This window comes from Corythoichthys intestinalis, unplaced genomic scaffold (genome assembly GCF_030265065.1).
Source record: "Corythoichthys intestinalis isolate RoL2023-P3 unplaced genomic scaffold, ASM3026506v1 HiC_scaffold_26, whole genome shotgun sequence".
Lineage (NCBI taxonomy): Eukaryota > Metazoa > Chordata > Actinopteri > Syngnathiformes > Syngnathidae > Corythoichthys > Corythoichthys intestinalis.
The window spans coordinates 2,072,403-2,092,715 of record NW_026651595.1 but is presented as its reverse complement, the minus strand read 5'-3'; the positions used below and the strand labels follow the sequence as shown (position 1 = coordinate 2,092,715).

The 20,313-nt window shown below is 40.8% G+C and overlaps 2 protein-coding genes across 3 annotated transcripts in view; one reads left to right on the top strand and one right to left on the bottom strand.

Annotated features, from left to right (window-relative positions):
- Positions 1 to 20,313, bottom strand: part of LOC130911314 (lysine-specific demethylase phf2-like) — a 173,696-nt gene that overhangs the window by 113,920 nt on the left and 39,463 nt on the right. For both annotated transcript variants that reach the window (XM_057829196.1, XM_057829195.1), the window contains exons 5-7: positions 2,563 to 2,704; positions 2,280 to 2,466; positions 2,001 to 2,163 (exon numbers count right to left, since the gene is read on the bottom strand). In XM_057829196.1, the coding sequence (XP_057685179.1) occupies positions 2,001 to 2,163; positions 2,280 to 2,466; positions 2,563 to 2,704 (492 nt within the window). The remainder of the gene's footprint in view (positions 1 to 2,000; positions 2,164 to 2,279; positions 2,467 to 2,562; positions 2,705 to 20,313) is intronic.
- LOC130911316 (zinc finger CCHC domain-containing protein 12-like) lies at positions 16,679 to 20,097 on the top strand. The gene is made up of 2 exons (XM_057829198.1): positions 16,679 to 16,957; positions 17,327 to 20,097. Exon 2 carries the CDS (start codon positions 17,930 to 17,932, stop codon positions 19,490 to 19,492), a length of 1,563 nt encoding a protein of 520 aa, XP_057685181.1. The 5' UTR covers positions 16,679 to 16,957; positions 17,327 to 17,929; the 3' UTR covers positions 19,493 to 20,097.

The following is a 20,313-nucleotide window of genomic DNA, read 5'->3' as shown; positions in this document are numbered from 1 at the left end:
ATACAACAAGAGACACATAATTGCCACTAAAAGAAAGAAAACTTACCGAAATATGTGTGGAGTACAAATAGCAATTTGCATTGCAATGTGAATACAGCATAAACGTCTCACAACTACTAATTCTCCCACGTTTAGAAGAAATAACATGAGTATGGAACGGCGCTGCCCCAAGTGGCCGGTGGCATTCTCTTCACTCTTAATGTCCATAAACGGCCTCATATGATGTAATCTGTTTGAGGCAATATGCGAGATGGTCATTCACCCAAGCGCCAGCAGAGGGCGGCAAAACTCCATAACAACAAGTGAGCGTTTCAGTGTACTGTCATTTAAATCTGTCTGAGCGGGACATCTGCGTTAATTGCGTCAAATATTTTAACGTGATTAATTTAAAAAATTAATTAACGCCCGTTAACGCAATAATTTTGACAGCCCTAATATATATATATATATATATATATATATATATATATATATATATATATACACACACACACACACACACACACACACACACACACACAGTGGTACCTCGACATACGATCGCTTCGACACACGATCTTTTCGACATCCGACGTAAAATTTGACTCGCTGTTTGTTTCTACATCTGGCGAGTACCGCGGACGGACGCTTGGCAAATTTTCTTGTGAGAGAAATTAACACAGATTTCAAAAAGGTTTATACAGATGGTCAAACAAGGAAAAAGGTGACACTTACCATTGAAATGAAGATGCAAATTATAGAAAAATATCAGCGTGGGGTGCGCATCCGTGAACTAGCTCAATAATACATCTCCACGGTCCTCCTCCGACCACCGTTCGCCAGTCTTTATAAGTTAAGATGACAATTATTATTGTGCTGACATCGCCAAACAAATCGCCAGCTTCATCAGGTTTTTATCATTTATTTCAGAACTTCTCAAGAAAACATTGAAAGCAAAAGTAAACTCTCAGCTGCTCCACTCCCTCACGTCAGCCACATGGTACGTTCAGGTCCAGAAAAAAACGTCCACCACTTTACAACCCGATTCGTTACACTATTAGAGGAATTATTATTATTATTATTGTTATATTATTGTTCCGATTTTTAGTTATAAATTATTTGTTTTGCTATGTGTAATTGCCATTTGTAATAGTACCAGCAGTATTTATAAAGGATTTAGTGTAGGTATTTGGGCTGTGGAACGAATTAATGGGATTATAATGCATTTTAATGGGAAAATCCTGCTCGACATACGACCATTTCGACTTACAAACAAGGTCCTTATTAGGTACTTTGTATGTAGAGGTACCACTGTATATACATTTATGGCGGAAAAAACAGACAAGGCTGGAAAAGCAGTTTCTGCTGTTGCACCTATCTTTAAATAAACTGCTGTATTTTCAGACAAAAGAACTGTTGTGTCTGATAGAACAATATGTTTATATGCTGCCATAGCACTTTCATGGCACATTATACCCCAAGACTATTTTTAATTTGTCCGTTTTACCCTGGAGACCCCCGTTTACAGACACCGCGCAACCGCTTTTGTTTCAACCCAGCCATAAAAAAAAAGGTAAGTAAATATATTAATTATTTGAAATGTCTATCATTTTTAGCTTAGAATTATTCATTGATGTCTAATAGTTAAGTTTAAAAAAAAAAAAAAAAACGACTTTAAAAAAATATTCACTCGCATACAAATTATGTCACAGAGAAAAAAAATAGTGTCTGTAAATAGGCCGCAGATATCTACGTCATGACTATCGCTTAATTAGTTAGCAGTTGGGTTTAAGTGTAGTGTTGGTTGTTGTTTTGGCTTGGGCTTACCCCGAAGGCAAGCTTCTTACATTTATGTAATTTTGTATTCATGGTGATTTGGATTTGTAAAATAAATATTGTCAACTTGTGAACTTGTGGCTTGTTTTATGTTGCGTCCTTTGCGAGCCTTCAACTGGGACTTAACAATATGACTGAAGTATGCTTACTGTATCACAGCTTTTTATTTTCGTTCCAGCTCTGACCTGATGGGATGAACAAAGTCTGTCCTTGCTTCAGAGGGCATTTGTAACACTTGTCCACTTGGTCAGCAAAGAACATTTCGCTGTGATTGGATGACGACCTCCAACGCTCATACAGAGAAAGATTGGCAGAGGTTGGCTTGATGAGAAAAAAGATCTTTTCTCCCTGGAAAGACACGACATTAATTTCTTGTACAATAAAAGAGTGGATTGTGTTCCACATTTTTGTAAAAGTAATCAAGAGGTTTGAAAAGAACATTGAGAACACACGATCTTTAGTACCTTTAATACATGATACCAGACAGAGGCACCGCCACACTCAATGTGAAAATCTGTGTAACTGTCTTTCACACAGATCAGACAGTATTTAGTGACTTTCGGCTTTCCAAGCAGTGCATTTTCAGGCCAGTAGTTTTCAACCCAAGACAATCTCTGTACAATTTGTGGACTCTCCACAATACTGTTCATCCTGTTCCAAAGAGGAAAATAGACAAATAAATGTGGGCACGGACACTTTTATAGTCAAACTTGTAGATTATTTATAAACTCTCCAACGAGCGTCTACCTTGAGTCAGAGAACTCCAGATTGATTATATTTAAAACTTTCTTTCTGTTTGTGCTATAATAATAATCAACAAAATCTTTGAGTTTCATCTTGCTATCAGTCTGTTTGGTGACATCAACAACATCAACTCCAACATCAGGACCTGAGAGAAAAAAACAACAAAGAAAAATGACAAATTAATGAGAAAACATCCATTTATCCCTTTAAAGCATAAGAAAACCCTGGGTTTCCCCATTTAGGGTCATTTAATACCAAAGAACCTCATATGCATTATATAATGAGTTGAGTTATATAGGTAATTTAGATTGTCTTCCCATATGTTGTTAGGATAGAATTGACCCTCACATTATTAAGTGAATTATTTTCATTATGCTGGGACTTACATTTACCCCTTGGCACTTGCTGAATGTGCCGTTCCATTGTTTCCCTTCAAATGTACGTTTGATTGGCTAATGCCTTACATTTATTTAAAATGTATTTATTTTCTACATTATTTAAATATCTTTTTATTTGCAGCCTATGCAGACTTTTTTCAGAGAATAATACATTAATCATAGTCAAGGTAAAAAAAGTTGTCATTTTTTTGTTGCGTTTAGCTGTGCTTATGGACGTGCTTGTGTCGTGTTTTACCTGAAGGAAAACTCAATTTTTATCTATCTATTTATTTTTGTTATACCATGACGAAGATGGGGTTCTTTTTCAGTTATATTTATTTATCTAGACACCGTTGAGTGGTCTTAAGACAAATGTTTATTTTTACATTCCTCGATAGAGATTATTAACAAGTGTGTATGCTAATATAATTTATGTTCAAATATTGCAATTTAAATTTGCTAGTAAAATCCAGATACCTGTATATACAATGACAATTACTGTAAATGTGATTTCAGTGAGATGCTCTCACTCAAGAACTTCGTCTAATATTGTGTTAATAACGTATGTGGTATTTGAACTGCATCGATACTGATGCTATTTATTGCGATTTGTTTATATGAACAAAATGAATGGAATCAATCTGTATGAATTAAATTATTAAATTAAATTAAATCTTTGGGATAAAACCTCGCACAATTTTGTATGTGTCCTCATCATAATTTCTAGCTGTTTTACAAGCATTTTATGTGTTGCTGCAGTGCCTTTAAAGTGCATGTGACACGAAAAAGCATGTTTATTTCATAATACACGCGGTATTTTATGCTCCTGAATGATATGGACCGCTTGGATGTGTGTGGAAGCGATCGCTATATTTATTTAGTTTTTTGAATCCCGCGCCATGAAAATGAGTTACTTCCGGCTTCGGTCTTGCATTGAGGAGGGCGGCGCTCTGCCTGGCACGGCCAGACTGTTCTCCACGTATTTTTCAAACACTGAGAGAAAAGTCTGGGAACCAGCCCATTAACGGCGTCTCGAGCAGGTACAAAATCAATCGACAAATCAGATTCGTTTATCTGCGTGACGTGTTCTTAACGAGCAACGTCACTCTTGCGCGTCGTCGAAAGTCGTCTCCACAACAACACAGATGGTGAACGGGAGAGCCGAGAATATGTTCCAGTCCACGGTAAAATCGGTTTTAAATTACCAAAAACACATCGACACAAGTCATTGACAACAGTCTGTCTCGCGCTAGCCATGTTAAATAAACTCAGCTCTCTTTGTATGTTTACTTCCGCGCGCAAGTCCCTCGTCCTGCCCTTGTCATTTTACTAACGTCTGCCCGTCGCTGATTGGTCCACTCCGCTGTCTGTTTGCTGTGGCTTTCTCCGCCCTGGAAATTGTATCCGCTGAATGGTGGCCAGACTCAATAGCTGGAACACCCGCGTAGTGACGGGACCTGTCGTTCACTTGAGGAAACGAATCCATTTCAGTTCGTTCAGTAAAAAGACTCGTTCAAACAAATCGTTCAACGAATCGTTCGCCCCCTCATCTCCCTCCCCGCCCAAATGAATCGTTCGGTTAGTGAACGGGAAGTGACGTTGCCGAACGAATCACCAAAGACCGCTTCGCAGTATAACTGAACGGGAAGGGACATTGCTTGGTCACTCCCTCTCTTGCACACAGGCTCCTCATTAGTGACGGGACCTGTCGTTCACTTGAGGAAACAAATCCATTTCAGTTCGTTCAGTAAAAAGACTTGTTCAAACAAATCGTTCAAAGAATCGTTCGCCCCCTCATCTCCCTCCCCGCCCAAATGAATCGTTCGGTTAGTGAACGGGAAGTGACGTTGCCGAACGAATCACCAAAGACCGCATCGCAGTATAACTGAACGGGAAGTGACATTGCTTGGTCCCTCCCTCTCTTGCACACAGGCTCCATATTGACCGCTCGTCGTAGTTTCAGAAATGAGTGACAGTCGCGCTATGGCGGGAGTTATCAGCTCTGTTGGTCCTTTTGATGAGCTTGTGGAACAGTGGAGCTCGTACACGGAGTGGTTCGGCTATTTCGTGGAAGCTAACGAAATAGCGGAAGAGAAAGTGGTGCCCACGTTTTTGAGCGTTATTGGGCCAAAGACTTTCAATTTACTGAGAAACTTGCTTCAACCCGATAAACCTCGTAGTAAAACGTACAGGGAAATCGTGGAAACTCTTAATGGACATTTTTCACCCAAGCCCGTTGTGGTAGCAGAGAGATTCCGATTTCACAAGAGAACTCAGGAAGAGGGGAAATTTGTCACTATGTTCATAGCGGCGCTGCGGAAGCTGGCTGAACATTGTGATCATTCTGCTTTCACAGCCTCGTCTCCCTCCCGCTGCTGCAAAAGTGAGGGAGAACTTCCGCGTCGCCTGTCCTATTTCTATGGGATCAAAGTCATGGCTCGTGCTTGCATTTCGATTTAGGACACGGTTAAACATTTTCCTTTTGTGGGGGGAGTGGGGGTTTGGGTCGGGGGCGCACGGACTTTCTTTGGCATGATCTTGATCACATATACAATGCTGCTGCTACCAGCCAACGCGGCATCCTTGCTGTCACGAAAATAAAAATAAATCGAAAGTTTAATTTCTAAATATGGAACGACCAACACATCATATTTACCTCTCGCTCTGTTGTATTTTTGTTTTTATGCTCATCACTATTATTTTTGGTCACTATTGTTAAAACTAAAGAGTAAATACCTAGTTGTCAAATGTGCTGCTCTGAAATAAAAGCAATACTACATTTTCATATTTCACAGTTTAATTGCAAATCAGTACTAAGATGATCGTATTGAATTTTTGCACTGGTATTAACAAAATACCCGGTCAGATCCCCTGTCTTCCTCTCATCTCAGATTGTCAAATGCTGACGATACATAATTGTTTGCTCTTTACGATGTCGCCTTTCTACTCTCATTAGTCTGTTGAGAAAAATGTAGACATATTGCGACATCTCCCGTGTCCGCGTGCGTTGTTTTTGGGCGCTTGAGTAGCACATGATGGACGGATGGACATAATTTGTCAAACCAACCAACACCCGACACGCTCTGACACACAAAAAAAATAAAACTCGGAAAAAATTGACATGTATATAGTTTCACTGCAAATCAGTATTATGGTTATCATACTAAATATTCTTTTTATTCTGTGCACACATGAGGTAAATATCGCTGCCATGAAGCATCCATATAGTGACAGTTCTCTGCCCCCTTCACTGCTGTCACGCGACCGCAGCTCAGCTTTTGCTTGCCTCGTAGATACCCGTGTTGTAAACTGTAAATTTGATAGTATGTCGTCATAGGTAGTCCCGAGTCTGTTGAGAAAAGTAGTACACTAAACCATGCTCGCTAGGTTTGAGTGGTATTTTTCTCTGTTTGAGCAGCATATGATAGGCTCCACATTAACAAACATGTGACAAAGTCATTTCCTTTCATTTTTTTGACTCGTTCTCCGCATTTCTGGATAATCAAGTTAGCAGCAAGCTAGGTCAGGAACCGGAGGACCGAGTCACTGAACGGGAAGTGACATACAGGGTGACCCAAAAAAAAGTTTACACTGCCATAATACAACTTAAATGCCATGTTTATTCAACTTAGAAATGATACATTATTGTAAAGAACATGTACAGTACACTCTATTTTTCAATGTGTCCTCCCTTAAGTGTCACAACAGCCTCCAGGCGTCTGCGGAATGCTTGACAGGTCTTCTTTATGTAGGATGCTGTCATCTTTTCCCAAGATCTAACAATGGACCTCTCCAAGGCTGCCACAGAAGTTTGTGGCTTCTTACAGGCACTGTCCTCCACAGTTGCCCATATGGTATAATCCAGGGGATTGAGATCTGGACTCTGGGGTGGCCACATATCACCTTGTCAATCAACTTTTTGGTCCGCACAGATTGGCACTTCCAGACCCAGGTTTTCGTGAGGCTGTTCCAGTATCTTTCAGCTTCTTTTTAACTTTGTAGACTGCACATCTGGATATTCTCAGATTTGCTGCAATCTCAGTAGGTGTCAGACCGGCACGCAGCAATTCAGGTACAGCTAAAGTTTTCTTCATGTTCAGCAAAAGCACAGGAATTGTAGAGACGAGAGATTACCAGCTGCATTGAGTGACCTTAATGAATCACTTAAGCATGACAACCTATTTAGATATGTTTTGTGACGGAGTAGCCCCGTCAGATCCCGGGGGGAACTCTGCGGCCGCAATATAACGCGTGAGACACGGCAGACTCGGCGTTTTCAATATTATTCATTTGACACACACATACACGTGCGCGCGTACACTCACACCGTACCTGTTAACTTTTTAGGCATCGCGGGGGTCTGGGGTGCACACTAGACTGCCGCCACAACATCGTTATGCCGTACTCACTCTTAACAAACATTTCCACATGTAGTCATCCTCTATTCACGTGCTGAACTGTCAAAACCGAGCGCGCATTCACTTCCTGGTTTTATGACGTCGCGGGCGGGACGTCAGCGAGTGACGTCACCGTACGGCTTGAGTTTTTGACCAACGTAAATTTCTTTTCCTTTCCAAATGTTTTTTCGGTATGGTAGTACCAGTATTTTGTTTATTGTATTTTTCTTTAATTTATAGTGAAGCTAATATTACACAAACTGTAGTTATTAAGCAGATAACTGAACTTTTGGAGTTAATTGGCTGGAGGGGAGGGGCCAGGACAATGTAAAGAGGGACCTACCTTTCCTACCTCAGTCATTTGGAGTCACGCAGTGGTGCAGATCAGGTAACAGACCTTTTTTATTTTATTTGTCATGCAGTTAATGTTTTGTAAATATGGTGAATGTTGGATTAACTTTTGTAAATAATCACTTTTGCACTTTGTCACAGAACACTGCTTGTTAAGTTGTTGGGAACGTCGTTAATAAAAACCAGTGATGGCCAAATGAAGCCTCATGAAGCAATGAAGCTTTGCAGCCAATTGGTTTGCACGTGTAGCAAAGCTTCATGGTGCTTCATTTACTCTATGGCGCCATCAAGTGGTCTAGAAGCCCAAGAGGTCAACATTGTTAAGAATTCAAAGGTTATTTGATTATGACAAAGATATGAATGTGCTTATGTTAGTAATTTAGTTTGTGAACAAAATACAACAAGTGCTAAGGATAATTTGTTATTCATTTTTGTTGAGAAATAATAGCTTTCCCACAGTGGCTGGCTTTAAACGGTTTCTTTTTTTGGACAATATTTCACCAGCTTTAGAAAATATTCTTTCACAAGGCACAGATGAAGCTGGGGTGCAGATAAATGTGTGTGCCAGTTTATATACATTTGGGTAGGTATTCTTTTGTGCCTCCCAGTACACTAATGGATTGTTCATTCTGTTGATGTTTGTTTCAGATAGGTACACACTAGTGATGCACGATAATGCATTTTTCAGCCGACACCGATAATTTCCTCCTCATTCCAACCGATAATGTCAAGCCGATAATTTTATTAAAGATTTATGTAAAATTTTAAAGTATACACAAGAGAAAATATTGCTGTGCAAAAATAATATTGCTCTTTTTTTTTCAAACATCAAATGTGTAGTAGTAGTAGTAGTAGTTGTAGTTGTAGTTGTAGTTGTAGTAGTAGTAGTAGTAGTAGATTCCAACATCTAAATAAAGACAGATTGTCTGACATTGTGTAATGGTAAACTTTTGGCAACAATTACTTACAGAGTAAATACATAAGTTGCACAAAAATGGCTTTAAAAGTATGCCATTCCTAAAGTATAACATTACTACACAGCTCCTTAAGACTAGTCAAAGTCCCTTGTTTTCAGTGTAAATCTATTGGAAATAAGTTAAATTAACTGCCAGCACTTCAAGTATATTTCACTCAGATTACTTGAAGAGAAATGGCCAGCTGAAAATAAGCTTAACAGCCTTATTTTAAGCAATAAATTATTATACATAATCCTAAAAAAAAAAAAACTTGTCAGAAATGTTCTTTATTCAAGAATATGTATGGTTCAAAACATTATTTGAAAGCAATTTTTTCTTGATTTAGGTGAAAAATGACATTTTTTTTTAGATGTTTGGGCTTAAGAACAAATTGCAATATTTAGTTAACTCGAATAATCTGGCGCATTCAACTAGTCTTCAACACTCAAACAAGATGGGGAAAATTATTTGACTAGATTTAAGAAGAATGATCTTATTAAGACGTCATAAATTTAAAGCGTACTGAATGCATTACTGACTGGATGACTTCTTTGTGTGGTTTGGTGCATGTTACAATTATCAACTAACCACTGTGCCGTCATGATAAACATGGTTTGTTGACATCACCTGTGTAAATGTCCGTGGTCCGCGGTAACTGATGTGATCGGCATGTCTTTCACGAAGAATCGTGGTCGTAGGAACTGCATTATTTTTTCATCCAGGGGTTTGGCTATCGGGTCATTTCGGGAATTTCCTCCCGCCTGTGCCCTTCGGTCCGCCCGGCTGCCAAATTAGCACCCACGCCAGGCCTCTGTCTTGAACCGGAGTGGCGGCGACAGCTAAGTTCGTACCGGATATCCGCCCGCCCCAGGCGGCTCGCTGCGGCGCATGGCTCTGCTCTCATGCTCTACCCGCCTAGGGCGAGGCGGTGGCGGCGGCCTGCCGGACCGGCAGGCTCCGTCGGAAGACCGCTACTTGTCAACTATCGATCTCGTGAGGTGTTTAGCCATAGATGGGAGTTTACCACTCGCTTTGGGCTGCATTCCCAAACACCCAGACTCCCGGAGGACCGCAGTGTCTCTGTATCGTCACAAGCCCCGTAGCTTCCTTTATAGTTTATTTGTTAACAACAGCTTTAGCATTCGTGCTAGCAGCAGCCTCGTATTCGTTCCAAAAATCATTGTGATGGAGTTTTAAATGGCTGCTGGGTTAGTGCTAGTGGTGTTCAATGAGGACTTTCTTTACGCCTTGAGGAACTGTTTTGTAAATGGCGAGAGCGTCGTTTATTTCATTTCACACACGGGAAAAGCAACGCACGCCAGTGAGAGCGCCTCAACACTGATGTGTAACACCACCTCCTCTATGACGCCGTACTCCTAAACCCCTCCTCCCACAGGGGCTTCAGAGAGGGGAGGGGTTGAGCAGGCGGCAGTGGAGAAAACTGCTTGGTTGCGCACATTTGGAGGCTAAATCAAGTATATAATTATCGGATTGCATTATCGGTTGATTTTTTTTTTTTTATTATCTGTGTGACGTCATAATTTCCATTATCGGCCGATAATTATCGGTGGCCGATATTATCGTGTATCTTTAGTACACTCACATTTATATTAATGTTGTTCTTCTCCCTTACCTTATTGAAAGCAATCAAATGAAAATGTTCCCATACAGGGGAGATCGCTTTTTTCGCGCCGGTTCCATCGCAAGCAAAGGACAAGGCACGAAAAAAGATTGCACTGGTTGCACTGTTGCGCACAGATCATGTAACAAGCACAGGAACCCAAAATGCTCAAAATGTGAGATAACAGGCGATCGCCATTGCATTTGGCAAACAATTTGTACTGTAGACTATTGTGTTTGCAATGCGCGCCGAACGTCGGATCACTTCCGAAGCGTTCAACAGATTCAGCCGGCCGGCGAGGCTTCTCACATCATCATTTCCGGGTTCTGCCGAAATGATGCGCGCCTGGCTACAAGCTTCGTAGAAACACCCCTCCCATTACTCGACACGAGCTTCGGAACCTCGGCCCATTTCGTCCCATCACTAATAAAAACACTTGAAAACCATCATTCTGCTTCGGTTGCCATTTTTGGGAGCAAGAGCCCCGCCACATGTTTCAATGGCTTTTAACCCTTTAAGGTCTGGGCCTATTTTGTCTGATTTTGCATGCCTTTGAAGTTGCCTTTATATTTCAAAGAAAGAATTGTTTACGATGGCCTGGTTTGGTCCCTTTTTTTGTGACACCTTGAACTTCATGTCCAAACTGTTGTTTCCGTCACTGACCAATTATAAATCATCATTTTGGGCCCAAAAAGACCAAAAATTCCACAATCGTTTTGTCAAAATTTTTAATTTTGATGTCCAATTGACAACCAAACATGCGTAACGAACCGTTTTGAAACTTTGTAATATTTATTCAACATGTTAGGATGAACATTCAACCAAAAAAATTTAGAATAGTCTTATATTTGACAAATCAACATAAACAACAGGTATAGCATAGACGTTTTTTGCCTTTATACATGCTCTAGTCAAAACAGGTTATATACAGCAGACTGAACAGTGAAAAAATATATACCATCTAACACAAAAAGTGTTTAGATGCCATCTCTTTAGGAGTTTAGGTATTGCGGCCCATCACCTGATGAAAACTGTACACACAATCAAGCTTCTTGAACACACATTTATATACAAATTGAGAAGACTGATTGTGGGAAAAAAATGTATATATATATATATATATAAATATAAAACACTGGGGGGAAAAAAAGTATTTTCAAAAATATTTACAATAAACAAGTTAAATTTTTTTCAGGCATGCCACTCCGAAAAGCATTTTCGTCCTGGAATTCGAAACAGGGCGACATCACACAGCCCACACTTCCATGGGGTGTTGGTCCTCTTTCCACCCTTCCATTTTCATTTCACTTTACTTTCATTGTCACTATAAATGTACATGAAGAAAAGTCAGTATTTATGAAAATAATAAAGTATAAAATAAAAATATATACAGCAATAAATAATATTGGAAATCTATATGTATGACAATAGAAAGAATACCATAGCTGAATATGCGCTACATCCCTAATCTTCATATAGAAAGAAGATCACCACAATTATAAATTCCTGCCTTGGATACACACAGCTCACGTACGACTTTGATCTGATATGCACATTTTATTATTATATACACAAACACACACTTATATTGCATCAAAATTAACTTTGTCTTGCAATATCAAAAGAAACTTTCAAAAGAAACTTTTTCCAGCCTAAAAAAAAAAAAAAAGTGAGTTTGCTTACCTCTGCTCGTCGATGGCGTCACCCACGTGTTCAAATACGTCACTATCTTCACTCGAGGACTCTTCCGAAGAAGACGATGATGACGAATTTGGACCATCCTCTTCCTCAAGTTGATCAAATAGCACAATTGCTTGCGCTAAATTTAGTTTTCCGTTCATTCTCAAAGTCACACAAAGTCGCTGCTCGATCCAAACGGCCGTCGGCTCGCCACCTTGCTGCTTCAGAACACTCCTCCCTCTCGTTCGGTGGAACCTCGCATGGCAGTTATATTTATTTAAAAAACGCATTTAGTGCGTCCACTGTGACTTCGAAAGGGTTCGTTTGATTTGTGGTTTTTTCATGGAGCTTCCGTTTTGAAAAAGGACAAGAAATGATGGAAATATAGACACAAACAAATGATCCATGCAGCGTTTTAATGTTTTTTTGAGAGGACAATAAAACTATAAAACTTAAATGACAATATCTCACGTTTTAATTGGTCGATTGACTTCAAATAATGACAGTAAACCGCAACTTCCGCACTTTAAAACGAGACCAACCAACGGCATGTGGGTGACGTATTTAAAACGTGAGGGCGCTTCAAAGACGACGTGCGCTGAGGACGCGCCGGCGCGTCCTTCGACTCTCAAGGGTTAAACAAGCAGTCAACTGAGTGTAAACTTTTTTTTTTTGGGGTCACCCTGTAACTCAGTCTTGGACCCCTGCCTGCACGCTGGCTGCTTATTGGCCACACGTGGAAGTGAGTGACAGACGCCCTGATTCTGTTTCCGCTCCCTCCCCTGCCCGCGATGAGGCTGGCGTCTGATTGGTCGTGTGCGATGTCAAGACGCTGCCGCTTGCTCAACGCCCTCCCACGCAGCAACAAGCCCCGACTTCAGAGAACGAATCAGTGCAGATGGTGATTAGTTCGGTCCCGTTCACCCAAACAATTCGTTCATAAAGAACAAATCGTTCGCGACCGATACAACACTAGAACAGCGGTGAGTCTGGTGTACCAGGCAAGAGGGCGCTGTGACGTGTACGGTAGAAGACTTCCTCTTCACTATAGAGCCTACCCACCGACGTCATAAAACCACGTGCTCGCTGTATGGTTCCGCCCACTTGTCCGTCATTTTGTCTCTGTTTTAGCATTGGTTTCAATTGATCGAGGAATTTAAAATGCATTTCATGGAAGACCCGGTGCTTTCTGATGCCGTAAACTCACTGGATGTGTTGCATAAAAGGCGTTATGTGGAAAAGCTTCGTTCTATACAGTCGCTAGATCCATATTTGATGCCTAAATCGATGATTTTTGACCGGCTGCCTTCGCCGTCTCTGCCTGACCCTGATATTTACAACTATCTTGTCCACACAAAATCAGCCTATTCTCACAAAAGTTTGAAAAACTTTAAGAGCTTGGAGGCTTATAAATGCTACGTTGCTGGTTGGGTGAAACAGGTCCTCGTACAAGAAAATTCGGCAGGAATCTTGTGCTCGGAAGGGGAGTTACGAAATTTTCAATTCAAAATCTTTTGTTCTTGCTAACATCCACTGTCAAGTCTAATGTATTTCATGTCATTTGTCAATGGAGCTAGGGCTTTTAATGTTTATATGGTTTAGCGATAGCACTCTCACGACATACATTCGTGTATGTTGTCGGCGATTAGCCTCGCAATGATCTTAATTGTGGTTATTTGTCAGCCCAAAACCCCCTAAGTATATCTTAAATGCATCTTACCGGATATAAAATGACTACTACATAGTCTGTGGTGATTTTTTTGGTGCCCAGTTTTCACGTCGAATTGCAGCTGTCCATTTCGCTCTCCTGTTTGGATCCCTCGGAATACGGTAAAACTTCAAGTCTCTCCTTCCATCTTCTGTTAGTGCAGTACTTCTCAAATAGTGGGGCGCGCCCCCCTGGGGGGGCGCAGAGCAATGCCAGGGGGGGCGCATGTGACCTCGGGGAACATGTTTTATGTGGGTTTTTTTTTTTTTTTTGCCGTACTGGAATAAAGTGTACTTGCACATCCAGTCAGTAGGTGGCAGTGGCGCTCTCATTTTCAGAGTGCGCGCAGTATTTTTGAACTAAGGAAGAGCACTCAGCACACACAGACAACAGAAGAAGAAGAAGAAGAAGAAGAAGAGCAGTGTTCCACCGCCGTTTTCGAAAGCCGTTTTCCGACCGGACTCACTCACGCAGCGACCCACTGTCTTGTCCGGTGTAGGTCTAGAGGGGAAGAGGATAGTGAACCTACACCGGTTCTCACGTCGCCGCCCGAGAAGTGCCATTTTCGGCTTGGGATCGTCACGACGACTGCCCTCACCTACGGTTCTACCTCGGCCGCGCTTTTTTCGTGCCGTTTGCCTTTTAGCTTTGACTTTTAATACAGTGGGTGATGATGAAAGACCACTGTTTACTGTGTCTAAAAATAATTATAGCAGACAGCAAGAAGCCAAATCAATTAAGACGCCACTTAAAGACATTAGACCCCAATCTCATTGTTAAGCCGCTTGATTTTTTTCAGTGAAAACGTGACGAATATTGCCAACAATCGTCCTGCTTTGTCAGTGTTATATCAGTAAGCCAGTGAGCATTGTTAGCATGCTAATTGAAAAAAAACTCCATCATTGCAAAGGAGGTAAATACTGTGAGCAGCAAAAATAAAAACTGTCCTGTCCAAGGACACTTTTTTCCCCCCTTTTATTCAGATTTGTTTTTTCGGTCAAATTTTTGGGCACATTGTCCTCATGAGTGAATGTTTCTAATCAATTTTAATTTGGTATTATTTACTGATTTTATTACATTTTATTTTTCTGTATCAAATGGTCAAAAATGTACCTTGAGTGTATTTTTTAGTTTGGATGTGAATTTTTTTTTTTTTTTAATTCAGGCAAATTGATGCACATCAAGTCTTCTCTGTTACAAACAAAACAATGTTTATAATAAAGTTATACTTTATTATAAGTTGATCTATGTTACTTTTTTTCTTCATTAGAAAAAAAGGACACAATGTTAGGCAGATGCGTATTTATAACAGTAATTTTATAGACAAATGATACTATTTACAGTGGCGACAGAGAGTTTGGGGGGGCGCGAAACATTTACGTCTTCCTTGGGGGGGCGTGACAAAAAATAATTGAGAAGCACTCTGTTAGTGCAACCAACAGCCACACACGCCTTCACCATTTTGATTATTAATGTTAAGGAGCAGAAAAACACGCCGTAAATAGGAGAAATGTACGTAGCCGTAACAGGTTAACACTATGTTTTGACGGACAAGTGGGCGGTACCATTCAGGAGAGCGGAGCTGTGACGTCACGTGGGTAGGGTCTATACAGCGTACTGTTGTGTATGAGGACGAAGGATTCAGCTGATTTTGCGGATTAATACGTTTATTTTTCGCATCACGCCAGCCAAACGGCTGCAGAAAAATCATTCTTTATGAGGGAGAGGCGTATGCGCCTTTTTGGAGTTTCAAAAGGTTCCCATTCACCGTGGATATTTACTGTGGGACCACTGGACTTACGAGGAAGTGAGTAAACATCTTGTTTTGTATTATGTCAAATATTGATACAGCGATTACAAAGTAAACACTACAAACTTTCTTTAAATAAAGGACTACTTACGTTTGATCATTGATAGGCATGTAAAAAGCTGTCCTCATGCTCATTAGCAGCACGTTAGCTGCACAACAACTGCAGCCGCCCTCCTCCGGGGAACGAACTGTAAATTGCTCTCCGCCGGGCGGTTTGCCGATCCGCGAACACAATCGACAACCCAGTCGTCATGTCAATAAATCCAGGCTAGTTATGTGTGATTTTCCGCTTCGAAGACTTTGAAACATCACTCGGTTCGGGTTAGCATGTCGGCTAGCTGTCACGCCTTTTGGTTTTACATTCTCCGAAGCCGAGGAAGGGAAATGACATATGTCCCATTTGGGTGTCATAAAATATCGTTCGGGAGGTGCGACAGTAAAGGTGAAGTCGACAGTTTTGACCATTATGGAGTAATTTTGCCATGTCGTCCTGAATAAATGCATTTTTATTATTTCATATTCCATTTAGCACAAGACTGTTATTTGTCATGACCATGCCATTTATTTAGCAATTGGGGAAAATACTTGGATGAAAAGAATATCCTGTAAAAATATTGAAGTAAAGAGAAACAATGACATTTTGCAGCTCTCTTCGTCACATTTTCCTTGTTGTGAATAGTTCCCCCTCGACTGGCTGACTGGTCCTTCTCAAGCCATTTATTGGGGAAAAATACTTGGATAAAAAGAATATCCTGTACAAATATTGGAGTAGAGAGCCTGAAACAATGACATTTTGCGGCTCTCTTCGTCGTGTTTTCGTCGTTTTAAATAATTCCGCCTCAATGGGCTGAATAGTAAAACCGATGAGCCCAGTCTACCGCTGACGTCATCCACCTGTTGGGGACGCTAAAGACCTATAATGGTAGGTGTGGCTAACCGGCAGATTAAAAAACTAATTTCTCGTCATCTGCGCTTTGCTAAATTGTTGTATATAGTCTAATCGTCTCAAAATATGATTCTAATTCACATAATAATGCCATTTAAGCCTTTTTTTTTTTTTTTTCCTCCTGTCGTATGCTCTTTAATCTGGAACAAGATGTCTTATTTTTTTTATTTCTGTTTGACCGAAACAGCATTACTCTTGCAAATAGATATTAAAAGTTGTTTGCTCGCAGCATGGAAAAATCAGCAAGGACAAATGAGAAAGGTATGCAAGTGTAACACTGATAAAAGTACAGCTCATGGTTTTTATTAAGAACTGTATTTTAGATGACTGTTGTGAGTTGAAATGTCCACTAGATGGCACTACATGATTAGGCGTTGCACTAAAAGTGGGGGTATGAGCGTTGCATTTTGGGAAATGGAGATGCTATGAATGCTAAATGAGAAACTGCTAATGCTAGCGCGACCAAGACTCAGACTAAAGAGAAACTGACGAGTTCCGGACTGCTCTAGTGGGCGAATTGCTTTGAGTTGTTCTGTTTGATACAAGACTCCGGTGAGTTGCTATGCTGTATGCTACTATGCTAACGGCTATGTGATAGACACGTTTTCCTGTAAAGTTGAGTTACAAAGTTGTGTCTTTTCTTTGTCTAAAAAAAACCAATCGGAGGAAATTGGAACTATAGTAAGGTGTTATTTTGTCATATACAAGTATGTTAATGTTGTATGTTGATGCAATCTTGAAAGAAATTGCTACATGAGAGCTAGTATCTGTCACTGTATACTTTACGAACAACTTGTTTGATTTTAGAAACGACCTATTTTGACCAGTATTGGAAGTTATGTGTGATGGATGTAAAAGGGAGATGACATGTTATACATTATATGGTTGGTTGAAAATTTAATTTGAGTCCTTAATATGCAGATTGGTTTTTTTGAATTGCTGGATCTACATCGGAGTGACAGCGTTGATGTCAAGGAGGATTCGGCCTGATTCAAGGCGGGATTGAAAACGACCATTTTTCTTCAACTTCAACCAACTTTTGGAGCATTACCCTGGGAGCAGATAAGCTCACCTTCACTACAACATCTTTCATACTATACACAGTCACACTACCCGGGTAGTACACACATACACTGAATAGGAGAACGGACATTGAAGCACGGCAGCAATTGGCTGTGAAGGGACGATTCGACCAAGTAATATTTTTGATTTACATGGTTCAGTTGTTGTTATATATAAATATAATATATATATATATATATATATATATAGTATATATGTTGTATAATAGTTTAATAAATGTCGTGTTGTATATTTTTCCTAGTCGCTCTTGCTCCTTGAGTCGAACCTAGGTATAATAAGGTGTTCCATTCGTAGCAGCACCAAAAGAAAATTACCGTGTTACATTTTGGCGAGCTAGCCAGGAGCAAGGGCTATATAGGTAACCCAAGGAAAATTGCTGATTACCAGAAAGTACCATTTGATTATTTGACACAGTATTTAATTGTTTTCCCCATGTAATTGATGAAAATGGCAACAAGTGATGACAATCTGTTAGTTCATGTGATTGGTGTTACCAGTCATGATGCAGATCGCCACATTGTTGAATCGCTGAAAGATTTTGGCCCTGTTGCTAGAATACAGAGAACTCGAGACACACGGCAGTTAGATGGGGATACAGTCATCGTCGAATTTGAGTCAGGAGCCAATGTAATGCCACTTCTTCCCATGGTAGTTTCAAATGCTAATAACCCAGGAATAAAATGGCAAGTAACTCACCCTCCGACATCTAACTTAGTTACTGAACAGATTAGCTCACCCTTTGTCTCCAGTGATAGTAGTGACTCTGAAAATGATTGTAATTCCGACAATAGCACCACTCCTCTGGTGTGCCGAAGAAAGAAAACAGTTGAAGATGAGTGTTTACAGTCACTTCCAACTAAAATGACACCCAAACAAAATGAAACTGGTGCATATAAAAAGAACCGTAAAATGCTCCACAGCCAAGAAATGCCAGAATTGAGCAACGATGTGATAAACCCACCTGAAATTCAGCGTGTCATAGTGGAGCATGTGATTAAAAGTCAACCCAGTAACTCCAAATGGATGAGGACGTTCTCAGGTAGAATACCCAAACCCCCAGGTGAAGCAGATTATGAGACATGGTCTTTACATGCTGAGTTGATGTTCAATGATGACAGCCTTTCAGTTGATGTTCAACGGCGAAAAATCTTGGAGAGTCTGCTTCCCCCAGCTTCAGATGTCGTAAGGCAGCTTGGTACGTCTGCACATCCCAAAATTTATGTTCAGCTACTTGACTCAGCATATGGACTTGTTGAGGATGGCGAGGAAGTGTTTGCCAAGTTTTTGAACACTAATCAGAATGCAGGTGAGAAGGCATCTGATTATCTTCAGAGACTGCAGAGTCTCCTGTACACTGCTGTGAAGAGAGGTGGTGCAAAAGAGGCAAATGCTGACCGACACTTATTAAAGCAGTTTAAACGTGGCTGTTGGGACCACAGTCTGGTCTTACAGCTGGAGCTAAAAAATGAAATTCCCCCTAATTTTGCAGAGCTATTGCTTCAGATTCGCACTGAAGAGGACAGGAGAGCATCAAAAAATGACAGAATGCAACGTCACTTAGGCGCCACCGAAACTAAGCCCTTCATGAACGTCCACTGTGTGCCTGAAACCTCTTCCTTTGACAACAATGTCAGCTTACTGCAGTCGTACATCACTGAAACTGAAAGTCTAAGAAGCCAAGTTGCCCAAATACAAATGCAGCTCCATCGCCAGAAGCATAAGCAAGAGAAGGAAAATGAATCTAAAGCAAATACTGCGTCAAACAGCCCATCCACGACATTAGTTGAAGTGCAGGCTCATCGAGTGAGGCCGCAAAACGCACTTACTACTAGACCCCAGCCAAAAGCCTGGTTTTGTTTTAAGTGCGGTGAGGATGGCCACATTGCCAGGAACTGTGACAAGCCCGTGAATAAGGCACTTGTAGATCAAAAATATGCTGAACTCAAAATCAAACAGGACGATTGGAAGGCCAAACAGTCTTTAAACTGGACCAGGTTCCAGTAAAGGGACATACTGGAGCCGAGGGCACAAGAAACAGTCCCAAGTTCAGATGGAAGTGGGAAGCTGAATGTCAACATGCCTCAGCTTCTGCCCAACAATTTACCAGCAGATTGGTTGGAACAAGACATGTGGCCAAAGTCACAGTTAGTGGAATACAGCAAAACTGCCTAATGGATGGGGGCTCCCAGGTCACAACCATAACCAAAGATTTTTATCATGCTCACTTGCCTTCTCATCCCATTACTCCCATAGATGATCTTTTACAAGTGGAAGGAGCGGCAGGCCAACTCGTTCCGTACATTGGCTGCACTGAGGTTGACATAGGGTTCCCAGAGCATTTTACAGGTGAGCCCACAGTCGTCACAACATTAGCTCTAGTAGTCCCCAATCTGGGAGTAAACGTGAATGTTCCAATTCTCATTGGAACAAACACACTTGACATCCTCTACAAAGATTTCACTGAAAGAACTGAAATTTCACCAGAATGTGAATACGCCCCAGTTGTCAGGCATTTACAGAGCATCTATATAAGTAGGACACCAGATGGTTACGTGGGCACAGTTAAATTACAGCCCAAAAGTAACAATCATCCCGGCGGGAAAAAAGATGTCCCCACTGTTCATGGGACACCTCTTCTAATAGAGCCTTCCACTGAGTCCAGACTACCAGGCCAATTGACCTTTTGTAGCTATGTCATGGCAAGTCCACGTCAAACCTCCTTTAAAGTCCCTATTCTTCTCAAGAATGATTCAACTCGTGACATTATGATTCCAGCTCACCGAACTCTGGCTAAACTCTCAGTGCCACGATCCATCACCTTGTTA

Coding starts and splice junctions, on each gene's coding strand:
- LOC130911316 (XM_057829198.1), top strand. CDS start 17,930: ATGAAAATGGCAACAAGTGATGACAATCTGTTAGTTCATGTGATTGGT.